Source organism: Hemibagrus wyckioides, linkage group LG19, assembly GCF_019097595.1.
Source record: "Hemibagrus wyckioides isolate EC202008001 linkage group LG19, SWU_Hwy_1.0, whole genome shotgun sequence".
Taxonomy (NCBI): Eukaryota; Metazoa; Chordata; class Actinopteri; order Siluriformes; family Bagridae; genus Hemibagrus; species Hemibagrus wyckioides.
The window spans coordinates 8642311-8670038 of record NC_080728.1 but is presented as its reverse complement, the minus strand read 5'-3'; the positions used below and the strand labels follow the sequence as shown (position 1 = coordinate 8670038).

At 36.1% G+C, this 27728-nt stretch overlaps 2 protein-coding genes and 1 long non-coding RNA gene across 3 annotated transcripts in view; 1 reads left to right on the top strand and 2 right to left on the bottom strand.

Moving 5' to 3' along the window:
• LOC131370204 (proton myo-inositol cotransporter-like) overlaps positions 1–1600 on the bottom strand; it is a 49025-nt gene extending 47425 nt beyond the window's left edge. The window contains exon 1 of the mRNA XM_058417397.1: positions 742–1600. Coding sequence (XP_058273380.1) covers positions 742–1318 — 577 coding nt within the window. The 5' untranslated portion in view covers positions 1319–1600. The remainder of the gene's footprint in view (positions 1–741) is intronic.
• Positions 1601–5555: 3955 nt separating this feature from the next.
• On the top strand, positions 5556–27533 carry LOC131370118 (mucin-2-like). Its single transcript, XM_058417217.1, has 42 exons — positions 5556–5649; positions 5807–5839; positions 6221–6446; positions 6794–6923; positions 7225–7288; positions 7389–7471; positions 7972–8164; positions 8262–8381; positions 9012–9132; positions 9215–9350; positions 9437–9508; positions 9589–9664; positions 10009–10140; positions 10245–10394; positions 10537–10631; positions 10711–10843; positions 12010–12253; positions 12548–12588; positions 12961–13049; positions 13408–13562; positions 13649–13787; positions 13909–14001; positions 14620–14814; positions 15078–15320; positions 15493–15649; positions 16042–16155; positions 16346–16487; positions 16571–16599; positions 16698–19826; positions 20086–20330; positions 20517–20703; positions 21039–21267; positions 21892–22070; positions 22475–22544; positions 22658–22767; positions 23057–23088; positions 23416–23566; positions 24073–24110; positions 24946–25053; positions 25154–25193; positions 25599–25701; positions 26922–27533. The coding sequence occupies exons 1-42, from the start codon at positions 5604–5606 to the stop codon at positions 27082–27084; spliced, it is 8235 nt and encodes a 2744-aa protein (XP_058273200.1). The 5' UTR covers positions 5556–5603; the 3' UTR covers positions 27085–27533.
• LOC131370121 (uncharacterized) lies at positions 6295–26928 on the bottom strand. Its single transcript, XR_009207384.1, has 3 exons — positions 26782–26928; positions 7207–7258; positions 6295–6430 (listed from the first exon to the last, which is right to left on the bottom strand). It is a non-coding gene; the product is annotated as an uncharacterized LOC131370121 (long non-coding RNA).
• Positions 27534–27728: the final 195 nt, after the last annotated feature.

The following is a 27728-nucleotide window of genomic DNA, read 5'->3' as shown; positions in this document are numbered from 1 at the left end:
AGTCTATAGTTTACAAGGATGAGATGCTTCTTTAAAATCAAGAGAATTCACTTTCAGAAAAGGAAACAAATGCTTTTTATGCTCACTGTCCTCCATAAAAAGGGAAGAAGAGACACTACTTCTTGTTTATCCACAGTATAGTAGCTCTAGGTGACGTTTAAAGCTCTTTAAAGCAAATTAGAAAAATCCAAAATTACCAATGGACTGAAAAACCCCTGTGATGGGTGTTTAAAATAAACTGGCGTCCAGGAACTCTCAGGAGCCCATGCAATTTTTTTTTATAGGAGTGTGAAGTCACAACCCACCATTATCAAAATTATTATATTCACTATTGAGGTCTGATGGTTATTAGTTCGTGTGACTGGTTTCTTCAGTTGGAAGGGTTTTGTTATTGTGTATAAAACGTGTGTTTGGGTTTCTACAAAAATCTAATACTTGACACTACTCATGTAAACTGTTATTCCGAATCTCCTGCATCCTATGAAAAATACAAGACTGAGAATTTCTGGCATCTTCAGCATGAGAACGGGTAAAGAGACCGAGCTGCGGCGTTTTGGAGTGAAGTTTGGAGTGTGTACTTTCATGCGTTTTTGGTGTAAATGAAATTGAAGTATCTACCGTGTTTTCGAGGCTATGGTACATATTAACCTGCGGTGTTGTGCACTGTGTTTCGGCTTTATCCATAAACTGCCACTTGTTTTCACCTCACAGACTTGTAAACAAACACACAGCACTTCTTACCGATCCCGATTCCGACAATAAGCCGGCCGATCAAAATAGCCTCCTTATTCGGCGCAGAGCCCATGACGATGCCGCCGATAAAGAAGGCGAAGCTGGCGAGCAGTACACACGTTCTCCTGCCGAACACGTCGTTCAGGAAAGCGCCCGCGAGAGCGGAGAGAGCCGCGGCGGCCACGGTGCCTGAGACGAGTAGCTCGTGCCAGGGCAGCGTGATGTTTTGCTCCCGCTTGAGGAGCAGCATGGCCCCGGACACCACACCGGCGTCGTATCCGGACAGGAAGCCGCCGAGCGCAGAGAGTACTGCCAATACGCGCACGAAGGCCGGCGCGCCATCGCGCTGGAAGTTCTTCCGGGCAGCGCGCTCTAAGTCTCCGGTGGAGGTAGCGCACGCGGCGTCGGAGGAGGCGCGCGAGGAGGCGGAGGCGGTCAGGCTCGTGAGGCTCGTGTTGGACGGAGCGGTGATGAGAGTCCGTTCTCCGCTGTCATCGCCGCCTCCTCCCGCTTTCTTCCTCCTCTCGCCCATCAGGTTGGTCATGCTGCGGAGGGTGTAGTCATGCACGGAGGATTTGCGGGACATAAGTGGGGAAGCAAATGTTTAAAATAGTTACAAATCGGATTAACGGTCGTTTAGTTGTGAAAAAAAAGTGTATATCCCGAATCTGTTGGGTCTATTTTAATATTTGCAAAAGTATTTTTTTTTTAAAGAACTGGCTGTTTTTCGACACGTTTGTCTTCTCTTTTGAAGCTCAGATCTTTGCATCAAGCAGAAACAGCCTCAGCATCAGCATCATTATCATCGCAAACATCCTGGTGATCCAAAGTCGCGCGTGCGGACGGATAAGAGACGCGGGGCTGGGGGTGGAGAAGGGCAGGTTGGGGGGTGTTCTCGCAAAGTGAGGCGTCGACTGCTTTCGTCATCACATTTCGTTTTTTTCGTGACGTGAAGCGGTAACTGTCACGAGCGCACGCACACACTCATGGATAGTCTACACAACGTAAATGTCCGAAGTTTCTCTTTTGATTTGCTACATTATTGCTACGTATTGCTAAAGCCACATGTTTAAGATGTGTGATATATTTCAGTATGTTCATTGTTAATTGTTTGATTGTTTTTTTATTGATAGCTTTTGAAAAAAGTTGTTTAGTGTCTGATCCTTACCTTAGCCACAGAGGTGCTTTTGTATTCTCTATCAATAAAAAGCATCGGTACTGGTGACTGGATTATGGACTAAGAATACCATCATCTAAAACTCTGTTGGGAGGAGGCACCTTTAAAATGTATGCTTCATACCTTTAATATGTATATTTCACCTGGAAATGTTTTATGTACATACATTTGAGCTTAATTAACTTGGAATAAAGCTTGAAAAAGAAAACTATTTACACCTCTAGGTAAACAATACACTATATGGTCAAGATTATGTGGTCACCTGACTAGAGCACTCATATGGTTCTTCCCCAAGATGTTGTCACAATGACGGAAGCACATAATCATATACAGTAGGATGTCTGTGTATGCTGCAGCTTTTAAATAACCCTTCACTGGCTCAAATCTATACCAGCATGACAATGCCCCTGTGCACAAAAGTGAGCTTCATGAAGACATGGTTTGCTAAGGGTGGTGCATAAGATCTCAAGTGTTCTGCACAGATCCACTGACCTCAACCCCACTGAAGACCAACTTAGCCTGACCTCTTGTGCTCACAGTAAAAAAAAAAATCCAGTGAAAAGCATTCCCAGAAGAGTGGAAGCTGTTAAAGCAGCAAAGGTGGAACAAGTGAATATCAGTGCTCATGGTTTAGCAATAGGATGTTCAATGGTTAGGTGTCCGCATACTTTTGGCCATATATTGTCCATAATAATGGTACAGGACATGTCGTAATAAGGAATGGTACAGGTTAGTTGTGTGTGTGTGTGTGTGTGTGTGTGTAATTATCACAAATGCTATGAGCTTCTGCTTATTTACTGTGGCATATGAAAATGTGCCATGTAACACAATCTATCATTTTATCTGCCTGTAATTTCCTCCATCTCCCACTTTAGTTTGTGAAGCATGATGCTAATGCTTTTAACCAGCAAGCTTACTAAGTATTTTAGTAGACGCTTGGATAGTTATAATATTATGATCATTAAATCCCAGTGGTATTTCAGCATGATTTAGACAAGGTTCATCTGTCTATTTACATAAACAAAAAGATAGCTGAACTTTTTATACAGTGTTTGCACTATTTGCACTGTGTTAGAACACAGAACTAAGATTTGCACTGTAAACTGTCATGTGGTAGCTGTCATTAGGTTTTTGTATTACTCTATGCCCAGCACTGTAGTGCAGTGTTTGTATAAGTGTATAAAGCATGAACTGTAGGCTCACTAAAAAACAGCAAAAATGTCATGTAAGCTCAGGCTTACTTGGCCATTAAAGCTGATTCTGATTTATGAAATAAGAATCAAAGCCATATACAAGATTCCAAATCATTCAATTTCATTTTAACTATTTTTGTTTTTCTTTTACATTTTTTATATTCAGGGGATGTGTCTCCTAAGTACTAGCTTTAATAGCACTGTGAATAATAATGATAATAATGAATACAAAATAACTTTAGAAGTTCTGCATGGATGAGTTGCACTATAATCCCTATACAATTGTCTACAGCTTTCCAGGAAGAGATTAATTTGCTGTTATACCCTGCTGTTACAGGCATCACAAAATATTATTTGGAAGTGTGACACTAATTTGTGAAGGAAAATTGCATTATATAATTGTGTGTGTGTGTGTTTGGAAAAATTGTAAATAAATTGATAGTTATCTATTTAGTTAAAATGGATTTTAAAAAAAAATCTATTATGTAATTTGTATGTATTGTCAGTCTAGAGAACATACACACATACTTCATAATTGAAAACTAATCACTAAATGGTCTGCCAGTCACTAAACATTCTGGTATTTTGTTAATATGGGCAAAGAAACAATCCAAAGACGTTTTTTTTCCTTTGCAAAGAATCATTCCTCACAATAAATATTCATTTAATGAAGAATAATTATTCTACTCATGGTACCAACAACTCATTACCTATTATTAAAGAATAGTTATTCAAAGGAATGGAAAGAATGGCTCTTCACGTTTGGTAGTATTATTTTTAATACTGCACAAACCCTATGTTGATTATACTTAATGATTAGTGGACTCAAACAGGCTTGGACTGGATTACAACTGGAGACTGGAGACCACACCTTTTTTTATTTTTCCATTGGGTTATTTTAACCAGTAATTGAATATGTAAAAAAAAAAAAAAGAAAAAAAAGAAAAAAAAAGTAGAGCAGGACAAAATCATAAGACAGGGTATGTCACCATCTGGTGGTCTTCGTAGTAAACACTGAAGTCAGCCCTTCCTCATTGTTCACATATCCTTATGTATAATTAATTGTGAATAGCATTCAATATTATTAGTTACATGCAGTATTTTACATAATACATCCTGAAGGAAATGAATAATTCTGAAATAGTCAAACAATTCAAAAAAACAAAAACATAACAAAACCCAAAAACACTGACAAAAACATAAGGCTTGGTAAGTCAGGTCAGGGTACACTTTGCAAAGAGTCCATGGTGAGAGTCCGTATACAGTATATGTGGAGTGAGTGTGATTGGGAACAAGTGTACATGATTAGAACTCAAATGTGTGTGTGATCATGCTGGTGGAGTGTTGTGCTGGAGATTGTAGTCCGTGGTGGCCTTGGCGGTACACCATGGTGTGCTCTGGAAAGTGGAGTGTCTGGATTCTGGGGCTGGCGTGACAGCATGTTGAGGAAAAAAAGTCAATAGAACAAGGCGAAATGTGCCTTTGGGTCTATTTCAGTGATTTTTCTTCTTATGTCTCTACTTTTGGAGCTCTTCTGTTTCAATTTATTTTCTGACAGCAGAGACTTTTACAAAGAATCTCTACTCACTAGAACACTAGAAATATTCAGAGAGGAATCAAGGAAAACACTTTTTTTTCTTTTTTTTTCAATGTTAAGATTGTGGTATTTCCTCAATCATCCTTGGAGACAACTCCATTGTTATTAGCTGCCAGTTTGAACGTTTTTGCCCTGTGAACAGTCTTGGAGGAAAGATCCATTTGCAGTAGTCTTGTAACAAAAATTGTGTACTCCCTGTATGGAATATATTTGACTATATAATCATCCTAAAAAAATGGTGGCATTTCTGTAATTCAATAAATTTCAAATATCTACTTAAACAGATAATTAAGGAATCATAGGTTTGGTTTGTTTCAAATACAAGTCAAATCCTGTAAATCTGATATTCTGCTATAGACTGAAAAGTCTGATATTCCACAAAAATCACTTCAAACCATTAACACACTACTAGTTCCTGGTTCCTGATTGTTAAGAAAAATGAACCTGCTTTAGCTACTTAAAATTATTCAAAACCACTGAGGCATAACTACTTCTAAAGTTGTTTCTATTAATAGTTTTCCCACCAAAAGTATAGTCTGTTACCTTGCATCTCTGTTCCTGAAGGAAACCTAACTCTGTTTTTATAGACTTTGCTTTGAAATGTTGCCTCCCGGAAAAATGGAGGAACAAAGCAAGAGGGATGGAGCCTTGCTGCTCATTGACCCATCACAAAGTAGTAAAATTACAGTGCAGCTTCAAGGGGGTTTCTGATAAATGGTCAAAAAAAAGTTATTGGACTCCATCTGGGAGGTTTGTTTAATTACAAGGAGAGGCAGTTGAATGCTTAATCCTAAGTTCATTTCCTCATGCTATTCAAAGTAGGGGACTGGGTCTGGGTATAAAAACCATGGCAGGACAGAGTTATTTACAATCTCTATCCGTGTTTGAGTTACATGTTTAGAACATGGCTCAGCATTGGATCATTTTGGGGATTTTAGTGTTTTTTTCAGGTAAGTGATTTTTGTGTGGATTGATTTTAAAACTTTGATTTTGTAACTTTAGAATTGTGGGCACATTTTCTTTCAAAACTTTATTTAACATTTTATTTCTAAACTAATGCACAATATTTAATATAACACTTTAAATGTGTAAATCATTTTTTCCCAGGTCCATTTGGTTTTGTCTCAACCCAAAGCACAAGTAAGTAGTTATCCTTGAACTTTACTTTACTACATACTGTATGTTGTAAAAGTACTCCATTACTTGGCTTCTCAGATAAGCAGGGTCTGGTTAGCTTAGGCACCTTTCAGCTACTGTGCTGTCCTCAGCTGGACCTAATTTCCAGCAAACATCAATTATTCTATGATTTAAAATCTTAAAAAGCTTATTTAGCACATTATTATTATAATACTTATTTTTCCATTAAATCTTGATTCTATTTTAATTCTTATTGTTATTAAAAATGGAGCTGATTAATGAATTATAACACCATATTTTGTCAGTCCCCATAAAAATGTTTTATATTATAGTCAATTCCCTGACTTTTGACTCTTTTGACTCACTTTGACTCATTTTTTTCAGATGTGTGCAAGACCTTTGGCAGTGGGGTCATGCAGACTTTCAATACGACCATGTTCCATGTGAAAACCACATGTCCTGTAATAATGACACACTTCTCTCATGCGGGAGTCGACTGTTTTATCTCCGTGCAGCGTGATCCAAATGGCTTGATGAAGAGAGTTGAGATTTTGGTGAATAAAGTTGCTACCATCGTTCAGAATGGCATTCTCACTGTGGAAGGAAACAGGTAGCTCAAGAATGTGATATTAATTCTTCTTCACTTGCTTAACTTACAGTTAATAAAGTTTATATCCTAACTGAATTTATGATCTTATTTTAGCTGCTTTGAGTTACCATTGTACAATGCTAAATGATTAAAATCACTTACTGGGGATACTGAAATTAATATTTCTACTAGTTTGTGTGAAATGATTCATTTATATGTTCGATCTTACTCTTATCACCTTCCATTTTCAGATCAGCCCACACTTTCTGGTTCCAGTGCTTTAGTAAAGCATTTGCCAATGCATTGTGTGAATATTACCAAGCGATTCTTACAAACATTATGATTTTCTTTATGATTTTTCTTTGCAGCATCTCTCTGCCCTATGATCACACCTATCAGAAGGTGTATGCGTTTGGCATTTATACCAGGCTTACAAGCAAAGTTCTGCCACTTTCTGTTACATGGTACAGTTTACCAGAGAGTGTCACTTTACTCTGGGTTAGTACAGCTCCTTATTCTTGTTTGGTGTCTCTATACAACCTCAATGACATTTGATTTTTGAAAATAAGATAAGATATAAAAATAAGAAACTTTAAAAGTGCCTTAAATTAAATTAGCGTCTTCACCGGAGATTTCAAATAATAGTTTAAATAGTTTTCTATTTTACTGTACAATTATTACTAATTTGTAATACATACTGACATGACAAAGGGATTTTTTTCAAGAAAACATTACAATTGAATCATAAATATTACAATATATAAAATGAAGTTTTTCATACCTTATTCTCTTGATATAGGTGCAACTGGACCGGCCTTTAGTGGAAGGGATGACTGGGATTTGTGGGGGAAGAAATATTTCAGGTTAATATCATGAGTCAATATTTTATAAGATTTGTATAAAAATATATTTTTGTAGAAATGTGGTTAAGTTATACTGCTTTTATTTTTTTTTCTCCCACAGAAACTCAAGCGGAGCTTCTTGATAGGAACGTCATTCGCAATGGGATATGTGTGACTGGCGATTCCCAACCAGTAGAGGATAAGGTAAAGGTTTTAAAAACACCTGCTTTCAGGAAGCCAACCAATTCTCGAAAAAAAATCCTTAAATTTCGCATATCAGAAACTAGGTGATGTCTTAAAAACTGGGGAAGATGTTTAATAAATAAATAAAATAAAATTTGACATAAATAAATGGAATGTTTTTGTGTCTTTCCAAAAAGGAGAAAAGAAACTGGAATAAGAAACAAAATATTACACCAATAGAACTTCAAATATGAACTTCAAAATGTGCCTTTCCCTGTTTCTTATGCTGTACTGTAGGATCTGATACGCTGATAGTGTTGCCACAGTTAAGCAGAGAATAATTTTACTAAATTGTTTTATTATCTTTAACTAAATTGTTATCTCCTATCACATACAGGCAATCCCAGATTTGTTCCTTTTCTTCCAGGGAAATGTAAACCAAGTGGCACCAAATCTTTGCAAGTCAGAATCCACAAAATCAATTGCATGCATGAATGACTGAAACATGTTTTGTTTTCCAGATTTGTAGTGACTTTAAATCCAATGCCAGAGAGTGCCTGGGCAAGAGGCTTTCTACCTTTGACCACCTCTGCAGGCAAAACATGTATATTAATGTAAATGAATCTGCAAAGTGTTCTTTCTGTGAAGAATTCCTGCATTCATGTAATTATTCATACGCCCAGCTATCAAACTTGCGAAGCATCATTTCCTGTAGTAAGTGCAGAAACTTTACATATGACACATCATTTAGAGAAATACTTTATTCTCACTTTAAGTGTAGAACAAATAATAAATGGGAAATTCTCTGCAGAGGAACATCACTGTCCTGGAGATCTGCAGTATAAGGATCAAGGTGCTGCCTTTCCTCCCACCTGCTCCAACCCCCAGCTTCAGACAGAATTTCGTACTGCCACTTGTCTTCCTCCAAATGGTAGGTATTTCTACCTGCGCTCTTATGATAGCACAAACCAACAAAATTTGCCATATTGTCATATTTCTATTATAAGGTCATTATGTGAGGTGGCAGGTTTTGCAATATGAACCTTGCTTGCAGATTCATACTTAATATTTTGTTTAGGCCTTTCGCACAAAAAATGTAAACGATGATATAATCAGGACCAATTAAGATGAAGTATTTCAATAATTATATTTAATATTATTATTTAATTATTTTGTTTTGTTTTGTGGCTGCTCAGAACAGCATGCAACAGTCATTTCAGAATTAATATGTCTTTTGACTCTTCTCTTGGGTAAAGACTGCATTTGAGGAGCAGCATACTACTAGTAGCGACCTAATCTAATGTCAAAATGCTGGCAGATGCTGAATAATGTCAAAAAGATTGGCAGGTCTGGTAATAGAATATAATGGGAGTAAATGTCACTGAACAGTAGGGTAGTGTAAGATTATGTAGAGATGATTATATCATCATATGGCACAAGCCTAGCCTTGTTCCAAGTGTATTCTTATTATATGTACATAGCCTATCATTAAGTGATGGCCAACCTTGCCATTTATTTTTCTCTTTCACTTAATCTCCACTTTCCACTTTCTCTCTCTCAGGGTTGGTCCTGAACGATCGAGTTGAAGGCTACCACTGTGTTAAGGTGGAGGACTGTCCTTGTGTGCACAGAGGGAGAATCTATGCCCCAGGAGAGCAGCGCAGCACAAAGTGCCAAACTTGGTGAGATGAGTCTGCTGTAGTATGTAGTGCTTATAGTGCATTATCCTGTATTAATACACATTTACCTCTGTTTTTGTCTTAGTGAATGCATCAAAGGAAAATGGATCTGTTCAGCTAATACCTGTTTAACTCCATGCATCATTGAAGGATGGTTTGTCACTACCTTTGATGGCAAACAATATTCTCTGCCTGGGACATGTACCTATGTGGCTGCAAGGGTTAGTAAATATAAGATATCAAAATAATACTTTCTTTTTCTGTTGTTTTGTCATGCAAGTTATTAATTTATCGTGTCATTCCACAGGGACTGAACTGGACTATCACCATCAGGTTTTCTGCTATGACTATAGAAGAAATATACCTTGATGTGTATCAGGTGATTTATCCACTATATAAACATGGCAGTAAAAAATAGTAAATTCATATAGTGCTGACTATGGTTTTCTCTATATTTAGGAACGATACATCTTCTCCTTAAAGAGTGTGAAACTAAGGGAAAATCAAATCATAGCCACAGACCTGTCACAAACTGGTAGGTTCTTTACAGGGCAATAAGAATCAAAAGAATTTTGATTTAGATCAGCTTTAGTGTAGTGGATCTTAAGAAAAAGAAATCTTTAATAAGGGAAAATAAATAAATAACCAGTAGCAGTTAATCTTTAATGCAAATGACTTTAAAAAAGTAAAAAAGTATGTAGTTGATGTAGTTCAATTCAAACCAAGCCATCATGATGAAGTTAATAAAGTCTGAACCCTGTGACACAAATAGGCTGAGACTAATCTAATTTTCTTTTGAATCCATATTATTTATTATAGAGGCTGCAAAAAGCTATATGAAGTCTAACATACTATTCAATGTACTATATTCAATTTCAGAATATGTCACAGTCTACTGGCAGTCTTCCATGTTTGTTATGGTCAAGACATCTTTTGGAATGAAGATGCAAGTCCAGGTTTCTCCAGAAGTTCAAATGTACTTGTATTTGCCAAAAAATGTAACAGCCACAGGTATCCATAGCAAATACATTCTCTGTTTACTGCGCAGCCTAAACATATCAATCACAGCCATTGTGGAATTTATGTGTGGTTATATGCACATTTCATAATTACAGGTCTTTGTGGATCAAACAACAACAACACAGAAGATGACTTCACTACGAGCAGTGGTATTGTGGAAAACTCAGCTCAGCCGTTTGCTCTATCATGGACACTTGGGGACTGCACGGCAAATCACCCCTATGTATGCGTCAACACTGACAATGGTACAGCTGCTATTTTACCATATACAATATGTTAAGAATAAACCATGTATGTTTTAATATTATTGATTTTCTTTGTGTTTGCATTACCTATCATTTTTTTTCCACTGATAGCATTGTGTTTTGACATCTTATTTCTCTGTAGAGATATTTGCTGAAGATAAGTGCAGCCAGCTGACAAACACAAGTGGTGTGTTTGCCCAGTGCCATGAATACGTGCCCGTTAACTCTTATTTTGATGTAAGATATTATTCATAGTTAACTTGATGCTTTAATGAAACAATTGTAGCAATTCTAAACATATCATTTAAATCTCCAGGCCTGCGTTCGGAGAACCTGCCAAGCTACCTCTGGCTTACAGGAGCGTGTGTGTGTTGGCCTGGGAAACTACGCTAAAGCCTGCGCCAGTCAGGGCATCATCATTGGTGACTGGAGAGCAGAAACAGGCTGCAGTGAGTCCGAATTGAAGCGGCACACAGATCAACATTTTAAAACACAAACTACAAGACAACCTGCTGAATTAAAGCAACTGATACAAACAGAACATAAACCATTGCCGTTTTGCCATTTATCAAGTCATAGATTGCATTTAATGTCTAAAATAATGAAAGAATAATGGAAGATTTTACATATAATAAACTAGAGTTTAAATTAAAAAATAAGTTTAAATACATAATTAAGAATGAAACTAAACACAATCTACCTAGAATTCATGCAAAATTCTAGCAGATAATATACAGCATGGATCTGTTTATCCAGCTCTTACCCTGAATTCACACATAATTATCACATATTGGGAACAGCAAAATTCACAAACTCCATGTTGTTATTTGGAGCACATATTTAGGGTCAGGTCACATGATGTAAAGTGACAAATAGCAGATGGCAAGCCAAGACTTTTTTTAAATAAAGAAAATTAAATAATGGATTTATGCTAAGTGTTTTTCCACCTTAGCTAGTGTTCTGCATTCAATCCTAAAGTTGAAAAAGATTAAGAATAAGAATCACTAGAGAAAATATCATGAACTAAGAAATTCCAGTAACCAAATCTCCTAAAACAGTTGTTAATACCAAGTTAAAGAGGACCTGTATTGCCAGAAGAGATTGAGTTTGTTGCGAGTGACCTGTAATAGTGGTGGAGACACCTATCTTCTCCCTGCTCCAGAGATTGAAATCAACTTTGCTCGTGCACAACATGTAAACTCTGGTAAGTGAGGGGAAATGCTTGCCAAACTGTTTGCCAAATTGTACTCCCATGAGGAAGCCTTTCTGCATGCATGCTTCACTGCTCCACATATGCAATTGACTTTTCGTGCACCTGATTCAGGGCTGCTACTGCTCTGCCTGCTGTTGTTGGCCAGCACTCTAATAAAGACACTGTTTCACAAATGTTTTTTTTAAACATTTTTTAAGATTTGCAAAGTAACGTAATCTATTACACTTCCTTCACTTTGCAGCATCAAAGTTACCTGAGGATAGTGCCTGTATTAGGATTTAAAATGAGCTTCATGGTCATTATATAATCTTAGAGGATCTTTTTGACTCAAAGATAGGAGAACAAGCGCAATAATGTGGAACCCATTGGTGAGGTGTATGTTGCCTTTTCTCTGTGTTCCAGCTCCTTCATGTGAAAGCAATCTGAGGTTTGATTACACCATGCAGGCTTGTAATCATACATGCCGCTCATTGTCTGCTCCTGACCCGACCTGTAACATGTCAGATGACCCAGTTGAGGGCTGCGGATGCCTACATGGCACCCACCTCAACACACCACTCCGGTGCAGCCCTCGTGCCCTCTGCCACTGCAACTACCCAGGTGGAACAACGCATCCAGGGCCTGTGGTTATTGATGGACACCAATGGTATGCTGTGGTTATTCCCTGCTGTTCAAACACTGCTGGTGCCTGTAAAGGAGCTCTCAAGGAAATAGAGCATTTTTCCAACAGGAAGCTTAACTGTAGTTAGTTATTATTCCAACAATAAAAATCCCAGTGCAGTCAAATACACTTTCTCAAAGCCTCATTTAAAAATATTTGTGCACTATACAGTAATAACATACAGTATACACAAAACCAAGTATAACCAGAAAATGTAATTTATAATGCTATAGATATAAATATGATGAGTTTAAATGATGCCTGAAATTTGTCTTGCAGCATGTGTGAAAATGGAAATCTCCATTGTTCAGACTTTTGTGGTAAAGTTTTTCATTTTTTTAATTAATCAAAGTCTGTTTATAATGCAATACTGATAAATATTTATTTATTCATGGACAATATTTTTGTTTAAATATTTTTTTCTGCATTTGAAGCTTCTTCATTTAACAAATTGAAGCTTTGGAATTGTATTATGTAACAATTTTTTCAAGATATATATTCTTTCTTTTTTAACATATTTAATATATATTGCATATATATATATATATATATATATATATATATATATATATATAACATAAGATAAAAACATAACATAACATAAGGTATGTTATAATTATAGTATTTTTCCTTGTTCCCAATGTGTCATATAAATTCAAAGTTTTTAATATTGGTCTTACTTTGTCCTTTAGACTGCCCACATGGACAGATATGTGTCCATTGTGCACAAGCACCAGTAAACACTGTGCAAAGGACATGTGAAAGTCTGAGCAAGCCATCTGTGAGTATTTCTATAGCAGTAAGCATTAATTATGATGAGATATAATTAATTGCACACATTTCTGCTGTAAAAGGCTCTAGTTAGGAGGCCTATTTAAATAAAATCTTAATATATACAAATTTTCCATTAGCTATATATACTATGTAAATATGAATATTAATTTTTTATCATTTATTTAATTAAAAATAATTACTTAAACAGTGTGAATTGATTATTTACACATTTTTATTTGATTTATTTTTTACTTACAAGGTACATATTGATATGTGCCTTAACAAAGAGAATTACAAAGGTTAATGTTCTATAAATTAATATTCTGATTAAAACTATTCCTTACGGAACTGATTTGTCTTTACAGAGTTCTGATGAGAGCTGTATCAGTGGCTGTTACTGTCCACCAGGCCAGTATGCAGACCATAGAGGCAACTGTGTGACTCAGGAGAATTGTACATGTGAATTTAGTGGGATGGTTTATGCAACTATGCAGACCGTTGAGTCGAACTGTAAAACATGGTGAATATGTCCTATAACTTGAACATACTTCATTAAATTCATTCTTTCTGCTCAGGAATTTACAGTGTCTGTGATTCTTCTCTCAGCACTTGCAGAGGAGGCCATTGGGACTGTAAAGGAGACCCATGCCCTGGAGTGTGTGAAGTGTTTGGCAATGGACAATATAAGACCTTTGATTCCAAATGGTATCGATTTGATGGTCACTGTCAGTACACTCTGGTTGAGGTGAGTTGTGTATACTATATATTCATATATATTTATATAAGTGAAATGGCCAATGAAAATTTTATGAAATATTATTGGTTACCTGATAAGTAGTAACATAGTTAACATATTTGTGTGTCAGGACATCTATGGGCTCTTTTCCATCAATGCGGAAAGTGTGCCATGTTGCGATGAAGCTCTGACCTGCTCTCGCTCCATCTCTGTGAAACTCAAGGTATCTGAATTTCTTTCAGTCTCTAGATATTTGAAATGGTTTATGATTATTTACAAGCTAAAGTGCTGAAATCTGTGTTATTGTTTAAATATGATAATTGTTTATTGTTTTAATATGTCATGACGTGGGTCTTGTTCATAAAATGACCACCATTAGCAAAAATCCCCACAGCCTCACGCTAGAATATAATGGAAAGCCTTCTGAGAGGAGTGGATTTATTATAACAGCAAAATGGGATGTGTAATTGGATGTACAACAAGCACATATGGGTTTGATTGGTCAGGTGTCTACATGCTTTTCACAATATAGTGTACATATACTATGCCCTAGATTGAACATTTTAAAAATTGGGAACACAGTAGACCATGAAAAGACTGCAAGACTTCTTATAATTTGTCAACCAAATGCTTAGTATATAGGGGAAATATGTAAGTAAATTCAGATAATGAAATTTTAAAAATAAAATACAGCTAGTGAGCTGTTTGGGAAGAGAAATTGTGACCTTTAAAAATTATACATTGTTTACTAGTAATTTTTTTTCTACCCAATTATATATCTGTTATATATTTCTTAAATTTGATGTAACTCAATAAAAATTGTTGTTTGTTCCTCAAACAGGATGAAGTGACTCTGATCCTGAGTGATATGAATGTAACTCAGAAGCTCCTGAATGGGTGGCGCTTCAGAGCTCAGTCACTGTACTCTGTCCACACTGTAGGCTTGTACATCATCATCTCTGTACCTGAACTGGGCCTCAGTGTGATTTGGGACAAGCAAACTAAAGTCAAAATTGAGCTTCAGGCCTCTTGGAGTGTAAGAAGCTCTGTCTTTGTATCATACTAATATACTAATAATGTTTTTTTCGATCTAAGATATAACTTTTTTTGAACTAGCAAACAAACAAACCTAAATTGCTACAAATGGTTTGATGTACTCAGTACTTGGTATTGTTTGGAGTATGATCCTGCTTGTATAGGTGTCTCTGTTGATGTTTGTCTCATAGTTTTGAATCCAAATTCCTTGTGTCCAGATTTCTCAGTTTCATGCTCATGCTTCCTTTGTGTCTGGACTGGCAGGGTAAAGTGCGTGGACTGTGTGGTGATTTTGATGGGAAGTTAATAAATGACCTGATGACGAGCAGCTCCACTGTAGTGTTCAGCACACTGGAGTTTGGGAACAGCTGGAAGACAGCTGTGCCTCCCTGTTCGGATGTGACCCAGGAACTGTTTCCCTGTGAACGTCACTCATACTGTGCAGCTTGGGCAGAGAGACGATGCATGATTCTACGCAGTGACACATTTAAAGCCTGCCATCTAAAGGTTTTTTACCACTATTTTATTATACATACTTGAATACAAACATGAATACTTCTGTTATATGATCACATTTCGATGAAAAGTAAGTTTCTATACTCTTAAGGATATAGCTTAATTATGAGAAGGAAACAATAGTTTCTCATGACATTGTGTCTTTCTTTTCAATAACTTGCAGGTTGATCCAGCACCTTATTATCAGGCCTGTGTTCTGGAGTCATGCTCTTGTGATTTTGAGGGCAAGTTCCTGGGATTCTGCACAGCTGTGGCAGCATATGCTGATGCCTGTACAAACCAAAATGTTTGTATCAAATGGAGGACTCCTGACCTGTGCCGTACGTGTCTTGCAACATTAACAGCATTCAATATAAATAATAAAGATCAAAAAGAAATGTCTCTGAACAGTTATTTAGGAGAAGAACATAATTATTAAATGTAAATTCATGATACATGTCTCAGATGTATTTAATATTTAACCATCTAAGCTCTAAATGTTGTTTTTTTTTAATAAATTGTGTAAAAATAGGATTTGCTTAGACAGAAAACAAATATCCTGAGTTGTTAAAATGGCATTTTTCATTGTGAAACAGGATACTTTGTCAATCTATGTTCCCAAAAGTCCCAGAAACTAATCACAAAATTACTTCCTGGTGGGTGGAAATGTACTCCTTCAGTGTTTGCTTACTGATGAGATCAAAATCCATTGTGTGTGCTTTTTCTTCCACAGCCATCTATTGTGACTATTACAATGAAGAGGGTCAGTACAGCTGGCATTATGAAGCATGTCCTCAACAGATCAAGACTTGTGGGAAAAACAACAAATTTTCTGGAAAGCTTGAAGGTTTTAATTTTTCGTTTTGTATCTTTTCAATTTGTTGTAAATTCATGCCCTAGTTGTGCTTTGTGGACAGTAATGGATATCTTTATTAACTGGATTTCTTTTTTTTGTTGGTAGGTTTAAAAGACATTTACAATAGATTTTTTATGGTGATAAAAATTTATAAATTAAGATTTGTTTATGTGTTGCTAAGGTTGTTACCCACAGTGCCCCACTGACATGCCATATTATGATGAGAACAGAAGAATCTGTACCAGTTTGGACAAGTGCACTTGTTACTTCAACAACACTGTGGTAGAACCTGGTGCTAAAGTGACTACACCCACTGAATGCTGGTTAGTTTCGATCATATATGCATTATGATATTTTTTTGTCCTGCAGACCCTAATACCTTATGATTTGTGTTCTTTTGCCATAGTGAGTGCATTGGGGGACAACTGATTTGCCGTAAGTTTTTTGCCACCTTGGATATATTTACAAGATGTCAGTGTTGTTTCTAGTGTACCCATTAAAAAATCTATGTAATGATGTTTTAATGCCCACAGAACTGTGTATAACATCACCTACAACAACAGTGACATCAAAAGCCACATCAGTACCAAATACAACTGTACCTAAAACTACTACTACAACAAACACACCTATTATAACTTTCAAAATAATAACTGGGACAACATCCACCTCCATCACTAAAGGTCAAGAGTCTAACTACACTATTATACCAGAAATCACCATTACTAAAACAACCAAAGAATCTACAACTACAACCCCAATAACAACAATTACAACAGAGACAACTATAATCACAACAACATCAACCCCAGAAATCACAACTGAAAATGATATAACAACAACTATAACAACAGAGAGACCTATAACCACATCAACACAAAAAATCACATCTGTATCTGAAACTACAACTCCATCAACTCCAATGTCAACAAAGACACGTGTAATGACCACAACAACAACCCCAGAAGTTACACCTGAAGAATCTGTATCTACAACTTCACTTATTAGAACTTCAGCTACAACAGAAGCACCATCAACCACATCAACTACAGAAATCACAACTGAAGAGCATAAAACTACACCAACAGAAATACCTGTAACCACAACAGTGGCACCTGAAACAACTTCTGATACCACACCAGAAGAATCTACTCCACTTACTACAACTTCAACTGTAACAGAGACAACAGTAACCACCACAACATCAACCCCAGAAATAACAACTGAAGAAGAGAAAACTACCACTACAACCCCAATAACAACAATTACAACAGAGACACCCATAACTACAACGACAGGGACAACTGTAACCACCAGAACCACAAGCATCATATCTGAGGAATCTCCATCTACAACTTTACTTACTACAACTACAACAGAGACACCAATAACAACATCGACTACAGAAATCACAACTAACGAACCTAAAACAACAGCTCCATTAACTATAACTACTTTTAGAACTCCACTTACTACAACTTCAGCTGTAACAGAGACAACAGTAACCACTACAACATCAACCCCAGAAATCACAACTGAAGAACATAAAACTACCACTACAACCCCAATAACAACAATTACAACAGAGACACCCATAACTACAACGACAGGGACAACTATTCCCACCAGAACCACAAGCATCATATCTGAGGAATCTCCATCTACAACTCTGCTTACTACAACTACAACAGAGACACCAATAACATCAACTACAGAAATCACAACTAACGAACTTAAAACGACAAGTTCTGATATTACACCAGAAGAATCTACTTTTACAACTCCAGTTACTACAACTTCAGCTGTAACAGAGACAACAGTAACCACCACAACATCAACCCCAGAAATCACAACTGAAGAACATAAAACTACCACTACAACCCCAATAACAACAATTACAACAGAGACACCTGTAACTACAATGACAGGGACAACTGTTCCCACCAGAACCACAAGCATCATATCTGAGGAATCTCCATCTACAACTTTACTTACTACAACTACAACAGAGACACCAATAACAACATCAACTACAGAAATCACAACTAACGAACCTAAAACAACAGCTCCATTAACTATAACTACTTTTAGAACTCCACTTACTACAACTTCAGCTGTAACAGAGACAACAGTAACCACCACAACATCATCCCCAGAAATCACAACTGAAGAACATAAAACTACTACTACAACCCCAATAACAACAATTACAACAGAGACACCCATAACTACAATGACAGGGACAACTGTTACCACCAGAACCACAAGCACAAGCATCATAACTGAGGAATCTCCATCTACAACTCTACTTACTACAACTACAACAGAGACACCAGTAACAACATCAACTACAGAAATCACAACTAACGAACCTAAAACAACAAGTTCTGATATTACACCAGAAGAATCTACTTTTACAACTCCACTTACTACAACTTCAGCTGTAACAGAGACAACAGTAACCACCACAACATCAATCCCAGAAATCACAACTGAAGAAGAGAAAACTACCGCTACAACCCCAATAACAACAATTACAACAGAGACACCCATAACAACAATGACAGGGACAACTGTAACCACCAGAACCACAAGCATCATATCTGAGGAATCTCCATCTACAACTCTGCTTACTACAACTACAACAGAGACACCAATAACAACATCGACTACAGAAATCACAACTAACGAACCTAAAACAACAGCTCCATTAACTATAACTACTTTTAGAACTCCACTTACTACAACTTCAGCTGTAACAGAGACAACAGTAACCACCATAACATCAACCCCAGAAATCACAACTGAAGAACATAAAACTATCACTACAACCCCAATAACAACAATTACAACAGAGACACCTGTAACTACAACAACCCCAGCAATAACAGTAATAACTGCTACATCATTAATTACAACAGAGACATCTGTAACCACATCAGAACCTTCTTTAACTACAACAGAGTCACCCATAACCACTTCAACATCAAAAATCACAACTGTATCTGAACCTACTACCCCAATAACTGCAACTACAACAGAGTCACCCATAACCACTTCAACATCAAAAATCACAACTGTATCTGAACCTACTACCCCAATAACTGCAACTACAACAGAGTCACCCATAACCACTTCAACATCAAAAATCACAACTGTATCTGAACCTACTACCCCAATAACTGCAACTACAACAGAGTCACCCATAACCACTTCAACATCAAAAATCACAACTGTATCTGAACCTACTACCCCAATAACTGCAACTACAACAGAGTCACCCATAACCACTTCAACATCAAAAATCACAACTGTATCTGAACCTACTACCCCAATAACTGCAACTACAACAGAGTCACCCATAACCACAACCACAACATCAACCCCAGAAATCACAACTGAAGGAACTGCAACCCCAGTTACAGCATTTACAACAGAAAACACAATTCCACATAACACTGCTTGCAAGGATCTGATTAGAAACCAAACCTGGCCAGAGGGTTATGAATGGACGGAGGACTGCTTCACTAAAATTTGCAAAAACAATGTTATTGAGTTGAGACCTTTGACATGTCCAACTCCGGTCATACCTGTGTGCCCCAGAGGAATACCACAGCTGGTGAAAGATAAGCAAGGCTGTTGTGACACTTGGCAGTGTGACTGTGAGTGCAATGGCTCTTTGATATTATCTGATATTACATCCTGAAATTCTTCAAATAGATTTAAAAATAAATGTTTTATATCCAGATTCTTTTCAATTGGAAAAAATTACATTTAAATTCTTCAACTCAATATATACTCATAACCATTGTACATTTCCTTATATTTTTTATTTACACCACATATACTAGCTACCTGTGTCTTGAGATCCCACTTTTGTGATAAGGTAATGTGCTAACATTTCTTCAACATTTTCTTCAGGTCAATGTGATGTATTTGGAGACCCACACTACACTACCTTTGCTGGACAAGACTTTGTGTTCTTGGAAAACTGTACATATGTTCTGGTGGAGGAAAGGACTCCTCAATACCATCTCAGCATCAGCGTTGATAATTATTACTGTGAGACTTCTGCTTCCTGTGCCAAGGGCATCATTGTGCATTACCAAAACAACACAGCCATACTTCAAGTGCTTGAAGTTCCTGATGAAATGCCATTAATACAAGTAGGTCACTATAAATGCCCTTAAGCTGTTCAGTTTTGTGGTGACTCTTATGTAGTGGTAGTAATGATCTGGTCTCTATTCTTTTGGTGCTTTCAGGTTTAAAGTTTATACATGTTAAAACATAGTACTTTGCGTTTCTGCAATATTTGTGCCATGAGTTTGCATTTTCTCTGTTACATTTTCAAGACTACTCTGAATGAAGTAACAATAAAGCCCCCGTATCAAGCATATGGATTTAGGTTTGAGAGCACGGATGCAGAAATCTACATTTACATTGAAGACATCCGCTCATATATCTTTCTCAGTGTATGGAACACACTGCAGATCAACCTGGCAATGGAGTACTTCTTTAATAACACACAGGGGCAGTGTGGTAAGTGACCAACAGTTTGGCTTGCACTGTATTTGTCAAATACCTTTCTTTTTTTCAAGCAATGTAAGCTATAGCATTAGCTGCAATAGCCAAATATGTTAAAAAGTGAATGCCTCATATTGTATCAGTCCAAACTGTTTTTAATAATTACCAATTATATAGTTGTATTATTGCAAACAAAGAGTTAATGTACTGTATAGCTGTATATAGTATATATCATAGTAAGCATTCAAAGAAATATAATTAATAAGTCAATCAGTTACATTTGAAATGTTGATTTAAATGTATGACAGATATATTGTATCATTCAAAGTTCCTCTAATTCTCATTTACAGGTGTTTGTGGAGGGGCCTCATGTATACGCAGGAATGGTTCAGTAGAGAGTAACAACTGCTGTGATAAGACTGCATATGAATGGATAGAGAATGATCCACTGAAACCATATTGTCAACAAGCCCGCCAGCATGTCCCCTGTTCCTCTATGAAACTCCTAACAACAACTATTTCTCCTAGCATATTAACACCATTCTGCACAGCTCCTCTCTGTGACCTCCTCAGGCATCAGTAAGCTTCAGCTTATTCTTCAGAATTGTACATTAAAAATGATCTATCAAACTAGCAAAGAACTTTTAAGCTCTTTATTTGGGATCTTACCATATCACAGATTTCCCAGAGCAGGTTTACTAGCTACACTGAAATATCACTAAATATAATATGGAACTCAGCATATATTTTTAAGAATGCAATTACACTTATAATTAGCTTCATGAAAAACATCATACCAGCATTTTCTTCTGTGTGTTCAGCTGTGTCCAGCTAGCTTCATGTATTTCAGAAGAACAATAAGCTAGATTTCACCCTCCCTGTTTGGAAACTGTTGTTTAATACAGAGTGGGAATTGTCAAATGACCACATTAAGATAATAACAGTTAAATCCTTGCTCATTAGGGATAAAATAGTCTAATTATAGAATTTAATAATTTATTCTTATTTCTAGTTAATTAGTTATTTTTTATTTTTTATTATTATTTGTTTTCTTCTTTTGTGTTCCCTGTTTTCTTCTTTTGTAAAGCTGCTTTGAGACAATGTTCATTGTAAAAGGCGCTATACAAAATAAACTGAATTGAATTGAATTGAAATCCCATAGGATACATTTTATTAATATAAAGTATGCTGTTTGAATCTCAGAGTGTTCAATGCATGCATTGGGGACATTGATGTGGAGAGGCTAGTGAGTAACTGCAAGTTTGATTACTGTGTGGCCCGAAACAACGCCAGTGTGTGCTCCCCACTAGAGCGTCTAGCTGGTCACTGCAAGAAGATGGGTATTTGTGTGGCCTGGAGAAATCTCACCAGTGGAATTTGTGGTAAAGTAGCTGTTTTACTTGCTTGAGTAGGACATATGTCAAGGTTGCAGATGTCATATTGGATGGTTGATGTAGAGCTGATTCAGAATATGTCTGTCTTTTATAGATAGTCACTTAACCATTAAATTCATACCTTAGGTCCAGTGAACTCTGATCTTACCCTCCCTCCCTCGTGCTATTTTTCTAAGTGCCAATGCATTTTATTGCATGATCTAGGTTAATAAAGATAAAAACTATAATTAAAATTGTATTGAATATAAGTGCCAGAAATAAATGTGTATATAAAATAACATGCATGCATTTTAGGCTTTAATAACAAATACAATCACTTTTAGTCTGCTATGCCAGAATTCTTCATGTTGTCTATTGTTTTAAATGTTTTAAAAGAATTTTTCCTTTCTCAGACATTGCTTGCCCTGAAGGAATGATTTTAGATGAGTGCCGGAGCACCCCAAATGATTTCTGCCATGGCAGGTGAGGGCAGTTTTTTTTTTTTTTTTACAAACTGCTGATCTAATTTGTTTAACGATGCTTAAATGTGCTGTAGATAGTTTGTTTTGAGTTTGTGTTATATGTTTTTCACGTAGTGAGCGTGTTCCGGGAAGAGTTTTGGATGCAGTGATATCTGGTTGTTTTTGCCCTGAAAACCAGCTACTTGCTGAGACACACAAGAAGATCTGTGTATCTGAATGCACCAGTGAGTGGTTGCTATTTCTTGTCTGTCAGCATATTTCATATTTCATAATTGAAGCTTCAATCTTTACAATTCAGCCACATGAGGTGAACTATCAATTTCTATGTAACTATAAATACCCTTGAGTTAAAATGGCCATTTTTCTTTGTCACTGAAAGGCTTTTGTAGTAACAAAATGTTGTTTGTGCTTACCTAGCTCATATCGGTTGTCATCTCTGAGTAATTGTTCTCAAACTGGCATTTTCTGTGTGAAATAAATGTGTGTAAATGCTTGGTTTGCTTTTTTTATTAGATTGTAAAGGCCCACTGGGAGAACCCATGCCGGTGAGATATTACCTATTACTTATGATGCAATGTTAACAAAGGTTTACTACTAACTCTCACCCTAACCCTAACTCACAAATCAGTGAGTGAGCATGAGAAAATTCCAGAAGCATTATTAGAATGTACTTATTAACCCAAACCACAAATAAAATCTTGACCTTTTTCACACACCTTCTTAATGAAAGCAGCAAATGCAAAAATGTCTCAAAACAGATATAGAAAGATTATAGTGGAGCCTTTCCATTAAATGCAAACTGATCAGATTGTCAGGAAAAATAAGTTTATTTCCCACCAAGTCTCTAATTACACTCCAAATCTCTGTCTAAGGTTGGGGCAATATGGGAATCAAATTGCCACATGTGTACATGTGATAATCAGACTCGGACAGAAGAATGCTGGCCAAAACCTCCACTTCCAACTCCCATATGCAGTCCTGGCTTTGCTCTCACCTCTGACTGCTGCAACAACCAGATATGCGGTAATTTAACACTTTATCAACTGCACTTCAGCCTTTCAGTACATGTGCTTTAACTACTGAAAAGCCTTAAGTTCAGTTAATTTCAAAACAAGTTATTTTACATATTAACGAATGAAACTAATAGTATGATCACCTACCTGTGCTAGAAGGATTATTTTGGAGCTCTACATCTATAAACATTGATTATATATCAAATTCCTAGGATGAGTAAGATGTATAGTTTAGGTATTTTAAGATAATACTTAATATTGTAACTATTTAAATAGAGGATCTGTTAATCAAGTGGACAAAACATACTAGCTAAAGCAATGCGTTCTATTGTAACTGATTCCAGTGTACATTATGCACCATAATGGGTAAAACACTACTGCAAACTTTAAAATACTCGACAATGCTATTGACTAGTTGATGGAACTCATTAGTCACTTATTAAACCTTTATTTGTCGCTCATAAAGCAATGGCAGATTGTGATTAAGATTAAGATTAAGATCCGTTTCTTTCACAGTTGAGAAGACCTGCAAATACAGTGGAACAATATATAAGGTAAGTTCAGCCTTTTTGGTCTATGTGTGTATAGAAAGTGGAGAAAGTATTATCCCATTGGGAATATTTTTACCTACTAGAACTAAGTGTTTACTGAAAGTCGATGAATTAGTTATTTTTTTCCCATGGTGTTGACACACAAGAAAGAAGTAGTGCTCCCTTAACTTCTAAATCTCACTTCAACACCTGTATTTATGTAATGCAGAAGGATCGTCAGTATTTTCTTTAATAACAACTGTAGTATAATAACCTTCAACTGTAGAAGTGCTCAATATTTTCTAGTAATGATCACATTTGGAACGTTATCCTCGTTAGGTTTAGGTTAGGTTCATATAGCAGAGCTTTAAACTTTTCTGATAGATAGATAGATAGATAGATAGATAGATAGATAGATAGATAGATAGATAGATAGATAGATAGATAGATAGATAGATAGATAGATAGATAGATAGATAGATAGATAGATTGCCACACTAGTGGTAAAAACAGAAAGTTGCAGTGACAACCATAAGTACAGTGCAAAATATAATAAATAAATAATATGAAATATCTAGGGGGGTGAGGGTAGGGGGCTTGTCTTTATAAAGAAAATAGGAGTAAACAGAGCTCTTTATATTATTGTGCATGTATGAAAGAAAGTGGGGGGACGTACCAGTTAAAATGCACCAGAAAGTAACTCTAATACTACTACTTATTCTACTTATTATTCAAGGCAGTATTAAAATACACCTAATAGTTGCAATTGTGAATCAGACTAGAGAGGCATTCTGTATAACGCTAAACAAATGGTGAACTAGAGTGTACCATCCTGATGTCTTTCCCATGGACACTTCAGGTGGGTGAAATGTGGAGGGACCCCAAGAGCCCCTGTCTAACATATCACTGTACAAGTGAAGGCACTGAAATAGAGCGGACTGTGTGTCCACAACAGATTTGTCCTGAGGTGAGCCTGCCCAACTATAACACATTTTTATCTTAACATGCTGCATCAGTGATATGGATTTTAAATTCTGTCTGACTTCATCTGACTTGCCTATATCTAGGAACTTCGTGTTTGGGATGAACATCATTGCTGCTATTCATGTATGTGAAATTTCTTCATCTTATTTTTTTCACTTTTGAACAAACACTGTGCAATATATTGAGAGGATTCTAAAGAATTACAAAGGGTGGAGGGGTTACTGTATTATTAATTTTATTTAATTATTTTGTTTAATTAATACTTATTAAGTATTATTATTAAATTATTTAGTATTAATAATTAATTTTATAAAAAAGTGCTTGCAAAAAATGTTTTGGTTTAAGATTTGTGGGTGTTAATAGATATGGCATGTGGGAGCAACATATAGATGGACATTTAACCATTACTTTCATTCAGTTATCTCTTTTATGACCAAAATCATAATGATTCTTATTATTTGCTGACAAATGCATACACATTCACTGTTTCATTTTGTTATTGTCATGCTACTTGTATAAACCTTCTAGGCAACACAACATGTGGAGTCAGCTTGTCCAGAATGACTTTTGAGAACTGCACACAGGAGGTGATGCTGCCCACCTGTGAAGGCAACTGTGCATCAGACTCCCTGTAAGACTCTCTATTTAACTTTTTTTGGCCATGATTAACCTAAAGAGCAAAGAGAGCTTATTCCTAAACAATAAGACTTTAGAAGTGCATTTGTAATATGTAATATAATTGTAATTTATAATATATATGAAATATTTGGTATTTCAATTTGGTATACCTCTATGAGCCAGCCATATTGTTTTTGTTAAAATCCATGATACATTTGCTGAAATAAATTATTAATTCCCTGTATGGATTTTATGCAAAGGGGCATTTGGGAGTTTCTTCTACTCCAGTTTCCTCTCACAGTCGAAAAACATGTGTGGTAGGCTGATTGGCATTTCTAAATTGTCTGTGTGAGTGTGTACAATGGTACCCGTTCAGGGTGTCCCTCAGCAGTCTGAGACAGACTGTGACCCTGTGAAAGGTAAAGGTAAAATGGATGGGTGGATGGTTTGATAAGAATATACCTTTGTCCTGATTGAAAGCAAGCAAATATGAGATTACAAACAATCTAAAAACATTTTCTTTTCTTTTTTTAAATGCACATGTCCTTTGGTTCATTAATCAATTAAACCTCTTATCAAAAGTACATTCAAAAAGAGGGCTTTACTACTTTAAAGCTTTATAGTATTTAAAAAGATACAAAAATAATTAATGCATTTGTTGATATGAATAAAAAATGTCTACACACTTAATAATAGTAGAAGAACCTTACATTTAATTATAGTACATTGCATATTGAAATATAAAACTATGAATAATGAATATGAATAATATGAATAGCATATTAAAGTCAAAAAAGGTAAAAACATGAAAAGAATACATTCTGATATCATCATGGACCTTTTGACAGCTGCTATCTGACTACAAACTGAATTGATTAGGCTTATATCCATTCTGCTATGGCATCAGATAGTCAAGAACTTTATCAAAGCATGACATTTAGCCAGCAGGATTTTAGATTGGCTGTTTTTTGCATTTCTAAACTGTCCTTAGTTCTAAAGTACATCAAACATTTTCAGATTATTTTGCAATATACAGTATTTATGCTTTAAAGATTTATAGACAGAAAGTAGTTGCCGAAAAGTAGTTGTTTACCTTTGTTAGCCAGAATTCCACACAGCGATATCTAATGGGTTTTCCTCGGTTGCCACAGAGATATCCATGTACATAGTCTCACTTGACAGATAGTTGATTGTTTATAGTTGTGTAATGTTTGCATGTACTGTTGTTTGTAGGTGGGTGAGGTCTGGAAAAGATCTACAGTTGGAGCATAAACAGTTCTGCTGCCGAGAGAAAGACTACGAGATAAGACCAATTTCTCTGTTGTGCAGTGGAACTACAGCTACGCAATATACCTACAAACACATAACCAGCTGTGAGTGTCAGCGTGAAGTCTGAAACCTCAAAAGATCTGCAATGTAATGCTCAGAGAACCAGGTCTGAGGTTTAATATCTACACTTCATACATGTCTTAATTTTTTTTTTTTTTTACATGATTTGTTATCTTTATAGATGATTACTGATTGTGCTGGAAGTTTTGATTATGTTTTATATTTTATACATGTTTTGTAATGTCTAGTGTTTTCTGCTGTCAGTGCCAAAATATATTTTCTGTGAATTTTCTGCCATTTGTTTTCTTTACATTTTCCAGGTCAGGTGATTAAATACTAAAACGTACAAACTCAGGTTTAAATGATAATCCAATACAGCTAAATTTGACGTTGCTGTTTTTAATGTTTGCTGTTTTTAAAGCACTTTAAAAGAATGATTGAAAAAGATCATGTAATGCCTTTCAATGATGGATGCATATGTAATCAGTAAATAAAGATATGCAATGTTGTGTCTAATATGTATTTATCTTTTTTATTGTTATATGCATGAAACACTCAAACATAGGGAGATTCACAGGTAGGGATTGGCAGAGGGTCCTATATAACTAGAACTTTGAACTGGCTATATCATATCTGCTGTTACAAAAGGATATTGCGATAACAGCAATTACCTCCCAGAGCCAGTGGCGTAATGTTGTGTCTCCTGACACA

Coding starts and splice junctions, on each gene's coding strand:
- LOC131370118 (XM_058417217.1), top strand. CDS start 5,604: ATGGCTCAGCATTGGATCATTTTGGGGATTTTAGTGTTTTTTTCAG. Junction 15,321..15,492: donor TTAAAGCCTGCCATCTAAAG/GTTTTTTACCAC, acceptor AATAACTTGCAG/GTTGATCCAGCACCTTATTA. Junction 25,702..26,921: donor AACTGTGCATCAGACTCCCT/GTAAGACTCTCT, acceptor TGTTGTTTGTAG/GTGGGTGAGGTCTGGAAAAG.